This window comes from Gigantopelta aegis, chromosome 3 (assembly GCF_016097555.1).
Source record: "Gigantopelta aegis isolate Gae_Host chromosome 3, Gae_host_genome, whole genome shotgun sequence".
In the NCBI taxonomy this organism is placed as follows: domain Eukaryota; kingdom Metazoa; phylum Mollusca; class Gastropoda; order Neomphalida; family Peltospiridae; genus Gigantopelta; species Gigantopelta aegis.
In genome coordinates, this window is record NC_054701.1 from 78,316,665 (window position 1) to 78,334,138 (window position 17,474).

A 17,474-nucleotide genomic window follows, 5' to 3' on the forward strand; every position below is an offset into this window, starting at 1 on the left:
GCATCTTAATTACAGCGCTGAACATGGATGCCAAATCATGCCATTGTATTGCATGTACATGTTATCATGGATGGACGGCCAGTTTAAAAGAGAAACTAGCGCGTGATCATATAGAACCCCACTACACCTAACTGTAAATAAACTGCACGAATTTGTCTTTGCACCCGCACCATGTTTTTTTATTTTTTTTATTTTTTTTATTACTGATGCATTCCATCCTAGCTAACTAAGGTAAGTCAACTAGGGTTCCAGAAGCAAAGACATGCAGGAAAACCGATACCCAACTATCCAGATAGCCTGAAGACAAACCAAGTAAGCCTACTAAAATCCTATATTTAGGGGGCGGGAATCAAAATTCTTCAAACTAAATACCTAGATTGGTGCATATATGTATACAATTGCTACTTGCCACCGTTAGTTTCGTTTATTGCATTGGTAATAAAGTTAAGTATGCCAAGCACTAGGCTTTTTAAACCAATACCTACACTATAAGGGTTTAACCCTTCAAATTAGATAGCTAGGCTAGTTTAACTCCTCCTCCGTCATTGTATTCAATGCTATACAAGGACGGAGGGGGATGGGTTGTCATGAATGACCGTTGAACTCACTAGAATAGGGACTTAAGACAATTAGGTACAACCTTAACACAAAACTAGGATTCACACACAGACTACACGCTCACTGCATCAGTACACAGGGTGCATTGACTAATGATAACAATGCACCCGCCCCCATTTAATGGCCCAGCACGTACTCTAATAAGGAACCGGACAAAAGAATACCGTTCCGAGTACACAATTGCAATGCACCCGGGGGAAGCTGAACAAAAGAATATCGGCCTCCCCCACCCAAACCCCCAATACTTGCTGCTGGTAATAACTTGGTACTTGGTGATGCCTCGACCAGAAGCGGTCAGGCCCTTTATAAGGGCCCTATGGGCAACCTAGGGAGACACCACAGCATCGTAAAGGTCTAAAATTAACGAACTACTCTCGATTCACTAATATCAAAACCTATATTAGCTCGGCCATTTACCTTTCGACCGACCGTTCAAAATTGCGCCAAATTCCCTCAATCAAAATTGCGCACCCTTTTCTCTTTGGCATTTAACTGCTCCATTCAAATTCCATAGCACCACCACCACCCCCACCTGCCTGCTACCGATTTGATCGGGCTGCTGGTGCTCCCTTGCACCTGCCAGTGCATGCGGTCCCTCCTCTCTCCCTCCCCCCCCCCCTTTCCTGTCATGGACGGAGGAGCCGGCCAAGGCCGGCTCTTGTGCCCACGACAGACGTGCGCTACAACAGCTTGTTCTGAATGTGCACGTAAAACCCTATGACATGACATGACATGTGATCATATAATTATTGTGTAACTTATATCGTTGATCTACTGCTGAAATTATTGTCCTGCATTGTCCATTGTATTATAGTTGATCATTGCAGTCCACCTTGTATGGGTACTCGAGTCCTGAGAACGGACTCGAGTATTGCTAGACTCGACCCGTGCCCGAGTACTCGAGTACTCGTGGAGACCCTACTAGACATATAGTATTTCAGGGGCGTAGCGTGATCTGGACCTGGGGGTGGGGGGTGGGTTCGAATATGAACCAAGTGGACATTTTTCTATTTTGTTTTTGCACCACCAGAAACTCCATATGTATGAAGCTATATGTTTTAGTTCTGAAAGCGGACCATTTGCTTCGTCCGAACCCCCCGACCCCCCCCCCCCCCTAGCCTACGCCCCTGGTATTTGATAACAAATTTAATCTAGACCAGTACACTTGATCTCAGTTATCACGTGTTACCTTTTTCCTTTCCATCAGTGGTTTAAAAAACTAGACCGATTGTTTACGTGTAATATAGATTGTGCACTCTTTGATAGCTCGCGTCTATTGTTAGATAACAGAAAGAAAATAACATGTTTAGTCACAGACGACGATAACATTGCCCTAGTAAACTGTCTTTACTGGGCAGTCTGCGATAATATATATCTGTACTATAGTGTTTGTCAGAAATACCACCACATCTTTAACATGGCAAACCATGGTCCTCAAACAACACTGTGTAGTATTTTCGGCTGAAACTTTGTTCCTTGCTTGAAATAGTAATGTATTCACATTTGATAATGTAACATAGATTTCTGAATTAATAATCACTTACACATTCTTCTAACTTTCCATTCTGGCACCGTCAAAATACGGCGCATTTTCCATGTCGTCTACGGCCAGATTTGAAGCTGTTTAACTACACCACTTAAGCACATTGATTTATTAAGTATCGGCTATTGGATGTCAAACATTTGGAAATTTTGACACATGCTTTTAATTAGAGAGGAAACACGCTACATTGTTCCATTAGTAGCAAGGGATTTTTATATGCACCATCCCACAGGCAGGATAGCACATACCACGGCCCTTGATATACCAGTCGTGGTGCACTGGCTGGAACGAGAAATGTGCAAATCGTACCAGCAAAGACGTAGTGTGTTTGTTCACATTCGATTCAGGGCGTTTTGGTTTCCACTGGTACCATACTCCCCAGGTCCAGATCCAGACCCAGATCCAGATCCAGCACGAGATCCTGACCTAGATCCAGCTCCAGATCCAGCACCAGATCCAGATCCAGATCAAGTACCAGCCCCAGATCAAGTACCAGATGCAGATACAGCACTAGATCCGGACTCAGATCCAGCCCCAGATCCAGATCCAGCTCCAGCTCCAACACCAGGCCCAGATCCACATCCAGATCCAAATCCAGCACCAGATCCAGCACCAGATCCAGTACCAGATCCAGCATCAGATCCAGCACCAGATCTAGACCCAGACCCAGACCCAGACTCGGACCCAGGTCAAGCACTAGATCCAGATTCGGTGTGGTTTGGGCTTTGAGCTTCTACCAAGGTTAGGACAACAAGGAAACCACAAGATGGACAAAATTAATATTCCAAGAAAGAAACTTTAATAGAAGGCAACGTACAGCGTTATCACACGAATCTAAACGACGAAACCGTTATCCACGACCGAGACCATATTTTTGCACAATGCAGAGTCAAATTATGGTTGATGCCACGAATCTCTACTTAGTGTGCCTCGTCTATAGGAGGAACACCACTCCCGAGGAGATCGTTTACTAGATAATACATCCTCCAGGCACCGCTCAAAACAGAAGACTGCCACTCCCAGACTAGTTTACTAAATCAAACCTAGCATAGGGCAGAGCTTATTGGAATAAGTATAGCTACGATGACATGCACTCATGAATCACTGTCAAAACAGTGATGCTATCAACTGATCGCGATAGGTGATCATATCCTGCACCACTGGTGTCACCCGTCATAAGTACATTTTTTTTCTCACATTCCATTTGGAGCCCCTCAACCTAGCCTACAAATCAAACCCCGGATGTACGTTAGTCGTCGACGTTTTAGATCATTACACCAATTACTGACAAAGGTAAACGGTAAACTTGCAACTATTTCGACAGAAATAATTGCAGTTTTACCTTTTGGCAACGCAGTAATAAAATCTTTACCTTCAAACAATTGGTAGTCAAATATATTGCAGAAAATAAACAACCTACAAATGGCGCTGTTTTACGCTATTTAAAAATAGTAGCCTATTCCAGTGCCATACATCAAATGTGAGATTTTGACCTCCTGAACATATCACTAGCATGACTGTCCTTGACCCACAATACTCGGAAATATCAATCTGATTAAAATTAGCTCTACTGATCTACCAGTAGATCTAACAGCATTGCGTGGACTCCCATGTCCAGGTGACATTTCATCTATAAATAACAATTTAAATATCGACCAATTACACTTCGCCTTTTATAGTGTTATTCGGGAGCATACAAATTCTAAAAATATCGGGTGAGACTATTTATGCAATAGACAAACTTGTTGGTCTATTTGAACATTGAAAAACAGGGAGAACAGTGCAGTAATAAACTCTGAATTGTATACTAGTATAAACAGATTTTATGGCTATACCATCACGTTTTTTTTTCCGTCTTGAAACGAATTTTATATAAAATGTTATATTGCAATTAGTTTCCGGCATTCTACGTAATTCACCCGAATCATTTCGTATACCCTCGGCATAATCCCGAATGTTTTCAAATTCTTTTCAAATCACTGGCATGATTTTGTAAGTAAGGTTTTGATTGGTCGAATGAAAGGTCAGCTGGACATGAGCACCAACGGGGTGTTGTTTGATCCACAGGTAATTAACCAGTGGAGCTAATTTTAATTATATTGTCGGAAATATGTACTCGAGTGGCGTGTTCAGGAGGCTGAGCGATCGCGAACAAATTGACCAATACCAGCATCGTCTGTCATATAACGTTAGGCGCAAAATCATTTCAGCGAGCGACCGCGATCACTCGCCATTCTCAACAGTTCCGAATGAGAATGAGCGCTCGGAAACAATTTATCTTGTTTCGAACATTCTATGACTGTTACATGCATGTAACGTTTATTGTAAAAACCGACTAGCGAATGACAGTGAGAACCTGTCCCTCTGAACATATATTTTTTCTTTATATTTCTTTAGACTATATGTGTAGGCATATATATATATATATATATATATATATATATATATATATATATATATATATATATATATATATATATATATATATATATGTGTGTGTGTGTGTATGTGTATGTGTATGTGTTCTTTCTTTGTAGTGTCACTGTACAAAGTAAATTTGCAAATAGTAATCATTTTCATGCATCAACAAACAACAAAAAAAAACAAAAAAACAAATCATCTATTGTCGGATATATCTCCAAAGTGAAGACAGTCAAGATTCTGCTAAAATGCTGTCAAAGTATGCGAAATAACCTGATGCCATAATAATTGTTTTAAATCTTACAGAAACACTGTAGAAATTTACACTTTAATACCTCTAGATAAAGTACACTGCTCCCTTCTGAGATAAACATTACGTACAACCTGGTCCTATGTCACTAAACATCTACTAGCAGTTATACCGGTCGTGCGTTTTACACGTATGTTATTCGCTTCACCTAGATTTGTTTTGGTGGGTGTGTATGCGCTCGCACGTATGTGTTTGTGTGTATGTGTTTATAATGTTCTTAGCCTTTTGTTTCGACAAACGTCTGAATCAAACGAGACTATGATTGACTGAGGCATGATTATTAAGGCGATCGCTCAATAGACTGGTTTCCGTCCCTAATCAAAATAATGTGATATGATAAAACATGATGGTACCAGTCTAGTTGTTCGCAAACGCTCACACTCCTGAACACACCGATGGACTGGTAGTCAACACTTATCTGGGGGCGACTCAAACTTTGAGATGCGTTCTCGTACTGGACGTGCTAATCGAAATGTATTTCTATTGTATTCTTTGAAAGCGCGAATTACCAAACTCTCAACAATAGAGATTACAGAAACTTATGTTAGGATCAGACTACCAAATGTCACGACGAAGTTGGCCATCTCTCCGATCTCACGACTTCTACGGCTGTTCAGTTGCTAGTCTGAACGCTTAGAACTCTATTCTCGTCGTACACACCTCTTACGACCGATTAAGTTAGGAGTTGTGGACATGGCAACGCGGCCGTCGAGTTGTCCAAATCCGCCGGGACAGTTGAAAGTCTGACCCTAGCACTACGTCACCAAAGTTGATTATTTTTTTAAAGATCACAGGAATAACATTTTAAAACAAACCAACATGAGAAAAGGTGTACACAACCGAGGATTTCCAACATGATTTTTAATCAAAGTGTATAACTGAGATCACGATATTTCAATAATCAAACTGATGCAGACAACAAGATATATATCACAAGCGACCAATTTATACAATATATATACATATACATATACAATATATATATATATATATATATATATATATATATATATATATATATATATATATATATATATATATATATATATACATACACATACACATACACATACACATATATACATATACATATACATATACATATACATATACATATACATATACATATACATATACATATACATACACATACACATACACATACACATACACATATACATATATATATATATATATATATATATATATATATATATATACATATATACATATATATACACATATATATACAATAAATAATATCTGACAAACTAAGATAAAGTTGTTGTTTTTTGCTGTTGACTAAAACAAAGTTCAGGTGGATGATATGAATAAATAACACTGCCACACACACAATTCATGAAATAAATTAAGCACAGTTGTCTTTCAGATTGTCATGGAGATATTCTTATAATACTAGTAGTCTCGGTAGACCCGAGTCTCGTATTTCGACAAGTCTGTATCAGTGGAGACTATTCAAGTGTTCCTTCACAAGGAAGGGAATGGCCAGGACTCGGGACATAAGCCCGATATATAACACCGGACATAAGCCCGATACATAACACAGGACATAAACCCGATATATAACACAGTCATGGAATGAATTAATTAATCAAACACAAATACCCCACCCCACCTACCCCACATATCTAGCGCGATCTTTCACCGTTCCAGCAATTTCTTGGACCAAATGTCTACTGCATCTACTGGTCCAGCCTAAAAAAGTATCTTCATACTTGCACACCTCTAATGATTCATTCAATATCGTATCTCTGCACAAGGCAGAGTCAAAAGGAAGTTATCATAAGGTCATGACTGATCACACGAGTCACTGTCAGTTTTTCGTCAAAAGGAGGACTGCCAGCACTGAGGAGGACTGCCGACACTAGGTAGATACATCTTTCCTACTCCGTTTGTAGGGAGGACTTTTCGTTAAAAGAAGAACTGCCAGCATTGGGGAGATGCATCTTCCTACTCCGTTTGTAGAGGACTGCCACTTGGAAGACTAGTTCGAGGAATCGCAACCTGTACTAGTAAATATTTTGACACTTGTGAGACGTTTCTTATTTCCACAGCCGCGCCGACTGACGGCAGACTTTAGTTTCTGAGAGACTCAAACCGTACTTCCACTCAATCAATATTTTTTAGGAGTGTGATTTCCCCTCCTCCTCATTTGAAAACATGTGATTTTTTTCCTCTTCAATATTTTGAAGATTGTGATTTTTCGTCCTCATTTTAAGGAGTGCAATTTTCCCGTCCTCATTATGATGAATGTGATTTTCTCATCTTCAACATTCTTCCTCGAAATTTTAAGAAATGTGATTTTCCCATCCAAAATGTTCCATTCCTCGACATTTCGAAGAGTGCGTTTTTTCATTCTCCTCGGTTTTTCAAAAACAAAAAGTGTGCCAGAGTTAAGTACCTCACCTTGACAAATGACTTCAACTCAGACAGTTCCATGTATACATGTTCTGAAATCTAAATAACGTTCGTATCGAAGCACAAGTCCCAGAAATGTAATCACGTGGAACTGAACAGTTATATTATGGATAACACCGCGGTATTGTGGGTGATACCTCTGACCTTTGCGTTGGTTTGATATGGTAAGGGTGTGGATTACAGGCCACTACTGTCAGGACCTGTTAGGATGGACGGGGTATTTTAATAATTGTCTCTCTCCGTGGAGCCAGTACGTACACACTTTCCCTTTACCCTGAAACAGAAAGAGACTTGAAAATAAAAAGTGAAAGTGAAAATAAACATATTTATTGTTGGTCTCTCATGAGTCCATAAAGCCTTTATAGTGCTTATTAAGAGTGTTTCGTATGTACTTTACTGTGTATATATTGGATGAGACTTTAATAAAATGTTTGTCTGTCTGTCTGTGTTCATCAAACTGTGAACATATCGATCATACGTGCATTTCAATGATTTGCCGATTAGACATTTGCCGCGTTTGACCTCACCTATTTCTAATACTGGGACTTTCCATTTTTACACACAGAACAAGACCAATTTCGCCATTGTTGGTGGCAAACTAAACATGACAATGTTGCTTTTGATAGCAATTAGTTTTAAATACATCTTTTTTTCGATTTCGTTATTAAACGTTACGTTTTGCTTTTAGTTTGACTGGCATAATTTATGGAACTATTTCCTAAGGGTGCAACATTACAACGGTGGTCCTTCGGTGACCTGTCAGCTGACCTCGTTTCACTACGTAACATACAAGCCCATCTTCTCATTCACACTCCAGGTTCAGAACATGCATTCGCATACATAGGGTCTGGATATACAAGCGGAACACACCGACTTACAATAACGTAGATTGAAAGGAATTATTGAGACATGTCCATTAAAATGACACACTGCCAGTTGGACATGAACTGACTTATAATACAAATAGTTATACGATATTAAACGAGCTTCCATTTCGCATCACGTTTATGTCCCGAGTGAAATAATGAAACTTCTGTTATGAGGTACATAAACATGATACGAAATGACAGCGAGTTTAATATCCTATTTATTATCCATAATCGATCCTAAGTTATATCACTAAAATCGTTTGGTTGACATTCCTGTAAGGTTGTTGTGCACCAATCGATGACGTCACAAAGTGTTACGTCCCACGTGGTTTTATAGTAGGAAGTACCACTTTCATATGTACCAAGATAGTTTTAACAATATGGGTAATAATTAAAGTTATTTAGAAAAAATATATATACCTTCATTTCCACTTCTCCCCGTAACTCCAAATCAAACGTTCCAAAAGGTTCTAACACTTCTTTTGACTGTGGACTGACGTGTATTTTAAGAGCTGAAAGAAAATTAAAGCAGACTTTGTCTTAGTTGTATGGCAGTTGCAGAATGTAACATTTAAGTTATAGCATCGAATAACCGAAGTATCCTCCAATGGGTCCTTCGTGGGATCAAGGCCTTTAAATAAAAACCCCAACAAAAAAAAAAAAAAAAAAAAAAAAAAAAAAACCCAAAGAATCAACAACCTCCCACCAAATAATTGAGTCTATACGTCAATGCGTATCAACTGGTATTCAACAAAAAGTAATCTGTTACAAGGTTGTTGTAGAGCTGAGATGCGAAAGACCATAGAATGACAGTAGGATTAATTCACATTAATGAATGGTCACCCTTTTGTTTACAATCCTCCACTAAAACTGAATAAATAAATAGCAAATGAAAGATTGTGCATGCAAGAAACGTTGGGCGCAAATCAGAAAGAGTAGCACGTGTAGTTACGGATATAGGTCCATATCACAAAGGTACGTTACCCCTCATAAATCCCTAAACCTAAGTAACGGACCTTTGGACTATATAGATGTAACTGGCCTCGGTGGTGTCGTGGTTAAGCTATTGGACATAGCGAGTTTTAACTGCTCAGTGCATAGGTGTAAGACCACTACACCCTTTTCTCTCTCTCTCTTGGGTAATGTCTTGGTTGTATATAATAGAGATGATGATTGTTTATGACGAAGGAACGAAATCTCTCTCTCTCTCTCTCTCTCTCTCTCTCTCTCTCTCTCTCTCTCTCTCTCTCTCTCTCTCTCTCTCTCTCACTAACAACTATGCCATTGTTCTGGACACACAGCCCAGAGAGCTGAGGTATGTGCCCAGGACAGCGTGCTTGAACCTTCGTAAGCAAAACAATAAATTGAAATGAAAAAAAAAAGAGAAGAAAAAAAAAGATAGACATCCAGAAACTTTCGAAGTAATAGACCTTAAAAATGGACGGTGGTCCAGAAACTTTAGAAGTAACGGACCTTGGAAATGGAGGGATATTCCTGTACGTAGCTACAAAGAATATCTCATCTTATTGACCATCAACCGTTGGTTGGCTTACTCTGTCAATCAACAAACTGGCTTTTACATTTTATACAAATTAGCCAAACAATAATTGTAGTTTCCTGATAAGTCGGCTGACACAAAAACCACGCCCAATCAACGATCAGCGACAACGATCGATGCCAACGTTCGCGGACAATTTGACAGGTCCCTTCCCTGATGTGATCATTTGATTTAACGCGAAGCGCATACACCAGTCTAGCGAACGTTTTTCTGCTCCATCTGAATGAACTGAACGTTGTCCAAGGTAGGTAGCTTTCGCTCTTGAAGTACATACCCAGGACAGCGTACTTGAACCGTAACTGGATACAGTAAATAATTGTCTCTACATCATATCAAAATCCAAACGGTGTGGTTACTTGATTGATGCGATTTGACTAAACCAGAAATGAAACGCACATGAATGGATAAAGTTACAAATTAGTGATGACATATTCTTATTTAAAAACAAATCACCAATAGCTGTATCCAATGATTTAGTGATATCTTTAACCAAATGTCATATCTAAACAGCACAAAATTTATTAATGGCAGACGTACCAATATCATTTCATACTAAATAACATTAAGCACAGTTAACTAATAGGGATCGTGATCCGTTGAAGAGACTGATATTTATTTTAATTAGATTCGTATGGTGCGGCACTGAAGACATGCGACATTTTAAACCCAGTTATGGAATAGCTATTATTCTGTTCTGACGTAAAATGGCTATTACTTACAGATTATATACGAAAATAAATGCTCGCCTGTGTGATCTTTCATTGACCGTCTTATACACTTGTTACATTTTAATGAATATCATTGTGTTTTTGTTTTGTTTTTAGAATAACTACACTCATTGATTAGGCAGTCCTAAACTAACTGTTCATCCATTCAGGTATTTGTTAGTTATTTTCGTGTTTATACCCAATTAAGTTTCAAGCACGCTGTCCCGAGCACACACATCAGGTATCTAGACCATAATCCAATACACCTTCACGGTGTTGCGGTTGCTAACACGATTTGTGACATCAATCACGTTACTTTCCAACTAAACTACTGCAGACAACAGATGAACACTAAACACAGAACAGCAAATGTGTGTCGCTCGTTAGTAGATTTGGTGACACCCTAATTAAAAAAACAACAGACAAGTAGCCTGAAGTCAGTCACACTTTTGAAGTGGTGTATTTAAGGTTCTGTTGAACCATATCCGGTATCCCATATCCCATTTCCGGTAATGTTAACATTACCCACCCAACAACTGAACACTGATATCAAACATCATAACACACCCAGGCAGTACACTAATACAAAGTGTGGCACTCCAAATCTATTGCATGATCAATAATATCTTGAATGTAGAAGAAGACAAAAAGTAGGAGGAAGAAAGTGGATGAGTAGGAGGAGGAGCAGGAGGAAAACAAGAAGAAGAAGACGAAGGAATAGGAGGAGAAGGAGGGGAAGAAGGAGGAGGAGGAGGATTAGAAAAAGGAGGAGGAGGAGCAGAAAAAGAAGAAGATGGGAAAGAGGAGGAAGATGGAGGAGGAGGTGGAGAAGGAAGACGAGGCAGAGAAGATGGAGGTGAAGTAGGATGAGGAATAGACTGGGAAAAGGAGAAGGAAGATGAAGCAGAGAAGGAGGAGACGAAGGAGGAGGAGAAAGAGGAGGAATAGACTGGGAAAGATAGGGAAAGGAAGAGAGGAAGGAGTAGGAAGATAGAGAAGAAGAAGGACGAGGAGAAGGAGGAGCAGCAGGAGGAGGAGGAGGAGAAGGAGGAGGAGAAAACAACACTTACGCAAACCATTTGATTCCATTCTGGACGTTGTGTTTACTGTGTCACCAAAAAGGCAGTATCTCGGCATCTTCAAGCCCACGACTCCCGCACAAACAGACCCTGTTAAAACAGAACAATACAAGCGAGATCAGAGAACAGTAATACACAAAGTCGTAAAGTCACTTTTCTGTAAATGTTTCAGGTGCAATTGACCCCTCCATCCGCCATCTGCTAGTCACCCCAATTTCTTAATTTTGACTGATAATTATATTTTGTCTATGTAAGCATCCTATCTACCAGTACAGTCAACAATGACATACCTGTATGGCAGGAGTGGATCCAGGATTTTGTAAAGGGGTGGGGGAGGGTATGGTGCCACAGTATTCCAAAACGGGCAATTAGTTTGTCGGAGGCAAATGAGCGAAGCTTCCAAAGGGTGTGAGATCAGATGGGGAGTTCGGGGGCATCCTCCCCAGAATATTTTTAAAGGTTCACGTTTATCAAAAATCATTCTCTGCTGTCGGCATGTTAACCTACTAACAGAAGGCCTGATGCTACGTCACAGGTCTGATGCGGGTCAAATCGACTGAGCAGTGGGTTTTTTTCCCCAAGCTTTTTACAAAAAGTCAATTAATTAATAACTGGGATGGTATTTTTGTTTTTTATTTTTAATACTGTAATGTTTATGTATTTGTTTTATATACTGAGTATTAATAATCTGCCATGATTGTGGATATTTAAATAAAGATGCTCAGACACGAGTTTTCAGAGCAATTTAGTATTATATATTGTGGAAAGTAATTTAAAAAACAAAAACAAACGGGGGGAGGATGCGGGGGTTACAGGATTCGCCAATACATTACTATTTTTAATTGCTCGTTAACGCTCGTCTATGGCGTATTTTATCTAATCCGATAGAAACACCTGAAGTGATATCTATTCTTAGTTTTAACTTCTCATTAATTTTCATCCATTACGCTTGTTATCTAATCCGACAGAACACACACCTGAATGGATGCCTATTCTTAGTTTCAACTGCTCGTTTGGTCTGTGGCGGATCCTGAAGTTCAAAACAGCATCGAGAAGAGCCAGTGACATCCGGGCAATCTCGCGCGCATGGAGGTTGCCGTTCCTAACTGGTAACCCCGACACCACCATATAGGCATCTCCGATTGTCTCCACCTGTAACAGAATACACCGACAGCTCAACAGCAGCAACAACAGCAGCAACAACAGCAACAAAAACAACAACAAAACAACAATGTTGGCAATAATAATAATAATAATAATAAGACCGGTTTCAGAATGAGTCAAGTGCCACCCGAACATTATGTAGATCTGCTTTTTTGTATTCCTCATCATATGTTAACAAAAACGTTTTGATAAACAGGCTTCTGATGGTAAATAGTAATAATAGTAATAGTAGTAGTAATAGTAGTAGTAGTAGTAGTAGTAGTAGTAGTAGTAGTAGTAGTAGTGGCAGTAGTAGTAGTAGTAGTAGTAGTAGTAGTAGTAGTAGTAGTAGTAGTAGTAGTAGTAGTTGGAGTTGTTGTTATTGTTGTTCTACTACTACTACTACTTCTACTACTATTACTACTACTATAATTAATAATAAATGACAGCAATAACAGCAAAATTATAAATAAATAAATAAATAAATAATAATAATAAGTCACCGTCATCGTCGTCGTCGTCGTCATTAAACGAACACCAATATCAGTTTAAAAGTGCATGTTAAAGGACGATTTAGCATTGACTTAATATGTTATTTAGAACCTTTTAACAATTATGCCTATTACTATACTATACTATTTAGGCCAACGATAACGTCCATTTGAAATTATCAAGTAACCGACTTTCAAGTAAACATAAAACCAAAGCTATGCGTTTAGAAGGCAGTATAATTAAAACATTGGAGTTATCGCACCCTGAAACAACACGCAACATCTTCATTTATCACAAAATTGAGGTAACCCATTTCTATTGGTGACCTTCATGGAAAAGGTATAGATTTAATCATGATTTTGTACAATTTTAGTGTAATTGTAACACGTTTCATGTGACAAAATGTATATTTATAGAAAATGTAAAATGCAAACGTCCGTTAATTTGATACAGACAGGAGGAACCTTATATGGTCAAGAGTGTTTATTTGTAAATAGTTAATAACTTTGTTACGCAACGGATAAAATAATGTCATACGTTAACAAGTTGTAAACGTTTGTCTCATTTTCTACCCAATATGCTAAAACGACCTAGTCCAAATTAAATAATTTCCAACAAATCAGCTGTACAAAGACCATGTATTGGCTATTAAAACATGAAGAGATCATCCAGTATTCATTTCTACTTGACAATAATCATGTAAAGTTGTATAGAATGACGCACTCTTCATATTTGTGTTTACGGTTTCTCTCCTTGACAACGCCCAAAAGGCGACGTACAGGTATTACTCTTCCAATGGTGGCGGCGGGGCAGCACGATGAAGGTTTCAACGTTTGTGTTTAGCCCTATGTTAAGTTGTTGGGTTTGGTTTCGTTTTATACGTCCTAAATCAAGGGAACTTGGAGTTGTCTTACAGCTATGGCTGTTATCTCAATGTACGCTATTATATTTTATTACTATTATTATTATTATTATTATTATTATTATTATTTTTGTTATTATTATTATTAGATTATTATTATTATTTATTATTATTATTATTAAATGAAATGAGGTAAAGTTTATTAAAGGACATTACTGAGTTTGCTGCACTTTTTAAGATGTTATCAACAGAGACTTTTCAACGATTATAATTACATATCAAATATATTTTTCTGCATAAAATATTAGTGGCTGTATATTAAAAGTGTTTCTGATCGTTCTAATATTTAACTAGGTTAAATTTCATTTTATTTCCTAATTATTTTTTTTATTTTTTTTGCGTACGTATGAAATTATTTGAAGACAGAGTCCAGTTTGGCCTTCTTACAAATATTAAGACGACCAGAAATATATTGAATATACAGACACTGATATTGTAAACAAGAAAACATATTTAATATGTAAGTTTAATCGTAGAACTATTTTATTGGTCGGAAACATCATACAGTGTAGCAAACTCAGGATTTTCGTGCTGGGGTGTCGTTAAACATTCATTCATTAATTCATTCAAACTCAGGAATGCCCCTTTAACACTGGACGATGATGATCTACTTCGAAAGGCCAACAGTAGGCCATTTTATTTTATTTCATTTCATTTTGAAGTGGATAATGGTATGAATCAGGATCAAACCTCGCTAAAATAATTTGGAAGCAAAATGAGAACGAATCGGATCACACTTAAGTACGGGTTACTTCAGCTATTAAAAGGGAGAGACGGCAGTGTACAAAGTTCAAATATTGATATTGCTATTACCTTGTATACATCGTAATTTTCGATGATAGAATCAAAGGTAGTATACAGATCATTCAACAGGTCGACAACCTGAAAACAAAAGAAAGAACGGGTTACTATTCTAAAACAATCAATTAATGAGCTGACGTTAATGGTATTAACATGATCCTATAAGATTCCCGGACTTTTCGCTGGTAGGATATTCACCAACAGACTCTACATGGACAGACCTTTTAGCAGACGGACGTTTTGTTGTCAGAACATTCAGTCGAAAAGAAAAACGAAGAAATCTGTTTTGTTTAATGACACCACTAGAGCACATTGATTTATTAATAATCGGTTATTGGATGTAGTCATCAGAGGAAACCCGATATATTTTTCCTAATGCAGTAAGGGATATTTTATATGCACCATCCCACAGACAGTATAGCACATACCACGGCCTTTGATATACCAGTCGTGGTGCACTGCCTGGGACGAGAAATAACCCAATGGGCCCACTAACGGGGATCGGTCCCAAACCGACCGTGCATCAAGCGACCTCTTTATCACTGGACTACGCCCCCTTCCCCTTCAGTCCAAAATGTATTTCGGCGATTGGCCAACAATGCTGGAATCAACACAGTCTGTCGGTGAAAAGTCCCACCACACAAAAATATTCTCTACGAAATCATAGCACATATGAGACGTTATCACCCAACTCTAGACATAAAAATATATATGAGATGCGGGAGTTAGTTTAGTGGTAAAACGTTCCTCTGATGCGTGGTCTGTTTAGGATTGATCCCCGTCAGTGTGCTCTCTAGACTATTTCTCGTTCAAGCCAGTGCACAAGGACTGGTATATCAAAGACCGTAGTATTTGCTATCCTGTCTGCTGGATGGTGCATATCCCTTGCTACTAATAGAAAAATGTAGCGGGTTTCCTCTCTAAGACTGTTATGTCAAAATTACCAAATGTTTGACATACAATAGTCGATGATTAATAAATCAATGTGCTTTTAACTTTAATAATATATATCTTCAAAGATTTATAAAAAATAACAGCAAATTATATACAATGTACATGTTATCACGTATTTACCTGCACGTAAGGTATGACGTAACTGCATTTAATATATGACGTACCTGCATATAAGATACGAGAATGTAATATATCATATACTTACATGTAAGATATCACGTACCTGCATATAAGATATTAGGTACCTGCATGTGAGATATGACGTATCTGCATGTGAGATATGACGTACCTGCATGGGCGTGCTCTCGGCGGACATGGCGGTGAAGCCACATATGTCGGAGAAGTAGATGGTGACCGACTCGTAGTTCTCCGCCGTCACCGACTCGCCACGAACCAGCTGACACGCCACAGATCTGAAACATACGGGTGATGTGTTTGTGAAAATAAAATATCCATGGATGGCGTGTCAAGAGTTGTGGTGCATAACGTTCTGTCTGTAGGGAACTGTTTAGTCAAAGGGACGTTTTGACAAACTCTTAACTGTATAGTCAAAGTGATGTTATAACAACGTCAGAGGCGGATCTCGTAGGAGGGGGGGGGGGGGGGGGGGAGGCAGGGGCCCGGGGCCCCATAAATTTTGCGACAGTTATAATATTTTTTTTTTATGATCCTCCTCCAAACCTCCCCCAAAGTTCCCTTGACATTCCGCCCCATGTCATTGGTTCCCCCCTAAATGGATTTTCTGGATCCGCCACTGAAAGTCGTAATACTATCACAAAGCACTGCCATGTTCTTGTTCATAAGAGGACTGCCACTCCACAAGACGATACATTCTTCCTAATCTGCATGCAAGAGGACTGTCACTCCCAGCCAGGTGCGACAAATTTAAGACTACACACTACAGAACTCCCTATATAACGCATTAAAATTAATCGAATATAAGCTAAAACATGTAATATATCATCATAAAAAAAATAGAAAATGTCAAATAAATCCTGTGTTGGACACAAACATCGTTCCAAGGCGGACGTGTTCATTGAACATATTTAGATATTGCGCATATTTAGATTTATCAAAGCAGTTTTTGGAGTGGCAGTCCTCTTACAGGTAAAGTAAGAAAATATGTATTGTCCCTAGGAGTTGCTGTCTGGTCAAAATGTTCTTCAGATTTAGATTTTAAACATATTTTAATGATTTTTATGTTCACATTGTAACCACGATATGTGTCATCCTGCCAGTGCTCTACAACTGGTATTACAAAGGCCGTGGTATGTACTATCCTGTCTGACGGATGCTTCATATAAAATATCTCTTGTTGCTAATTGGAAAGAGTAGCCCATTGCATGGCGGCAGCAGGTTTCCTCTTTAATCATATGTCCGTTGCCATATAACCATAATTAAAAATGTGTTGAATGCATCATTAAATAAAACATTCCTTTCCTTCATCCCGTAAACATGAAACGTACTTGGGCAACATGGAATATAAGAGGTCTTCCGCTCTCTTCTTCTCCTCCAAGTAATCAGCAGTCCGTTCCGAGACCAGGGCCTCCAAGTTGTTTGCATACTGTTCCATCCGACACAGCAGGTTGTCCAGAATGTTTCCTTTATCACCATCTCT

General features: G+C 38.6%; 1 protein-coding gene across 2 annotated transcripts in view; it reads right to left on the reverse strand.

Moving 5' to 3' along the window:
- Nucleotides 1-6,152: 6,152 nt before the first annotated feature.
- The window catches only part of LOC121369120 (atrial natriuretic peptide receptor 1-like), a 125,951-nt gene continuing 114,629 nt past the window's right edge, over nt 6,153-17,474 (reverse strand). For both annotated transcript variants that reach the window (XM_041493983.1, XM_041493984.1), the window contains exons 16-22: nt 17,323-17,472; nt 16,146-16,269; nt 14,915-14,983; nt 12,522-12,696; nt 11,536-11,634; nt 8,621-8,712; nt 6,153-7,605 (exon numbers count right to left, since the gene is read on the reverse strand). In XM_041493983.1, coding sequence (XP_041349917.1) covers nt 7,525-7,605; nt 8,621-8,712; nt 11,536-11,634; nt 12,522-12,696; nt 14,915-14,983; nt 16,146-16,269; nt 17,323-17,472 — 790 coding nt within the window. In that variant the 3' untranslated portion in view covers nt 6,153-7,524. The remainder of the gene's footprint in view (nt 7,606-8,620; nt 8,713-11,535; nt 11,635-12,521; nt 12,697-14,914; nt 14,984-16,145; nt 16,270-17,322; nt 17,473-17,474) is intronic.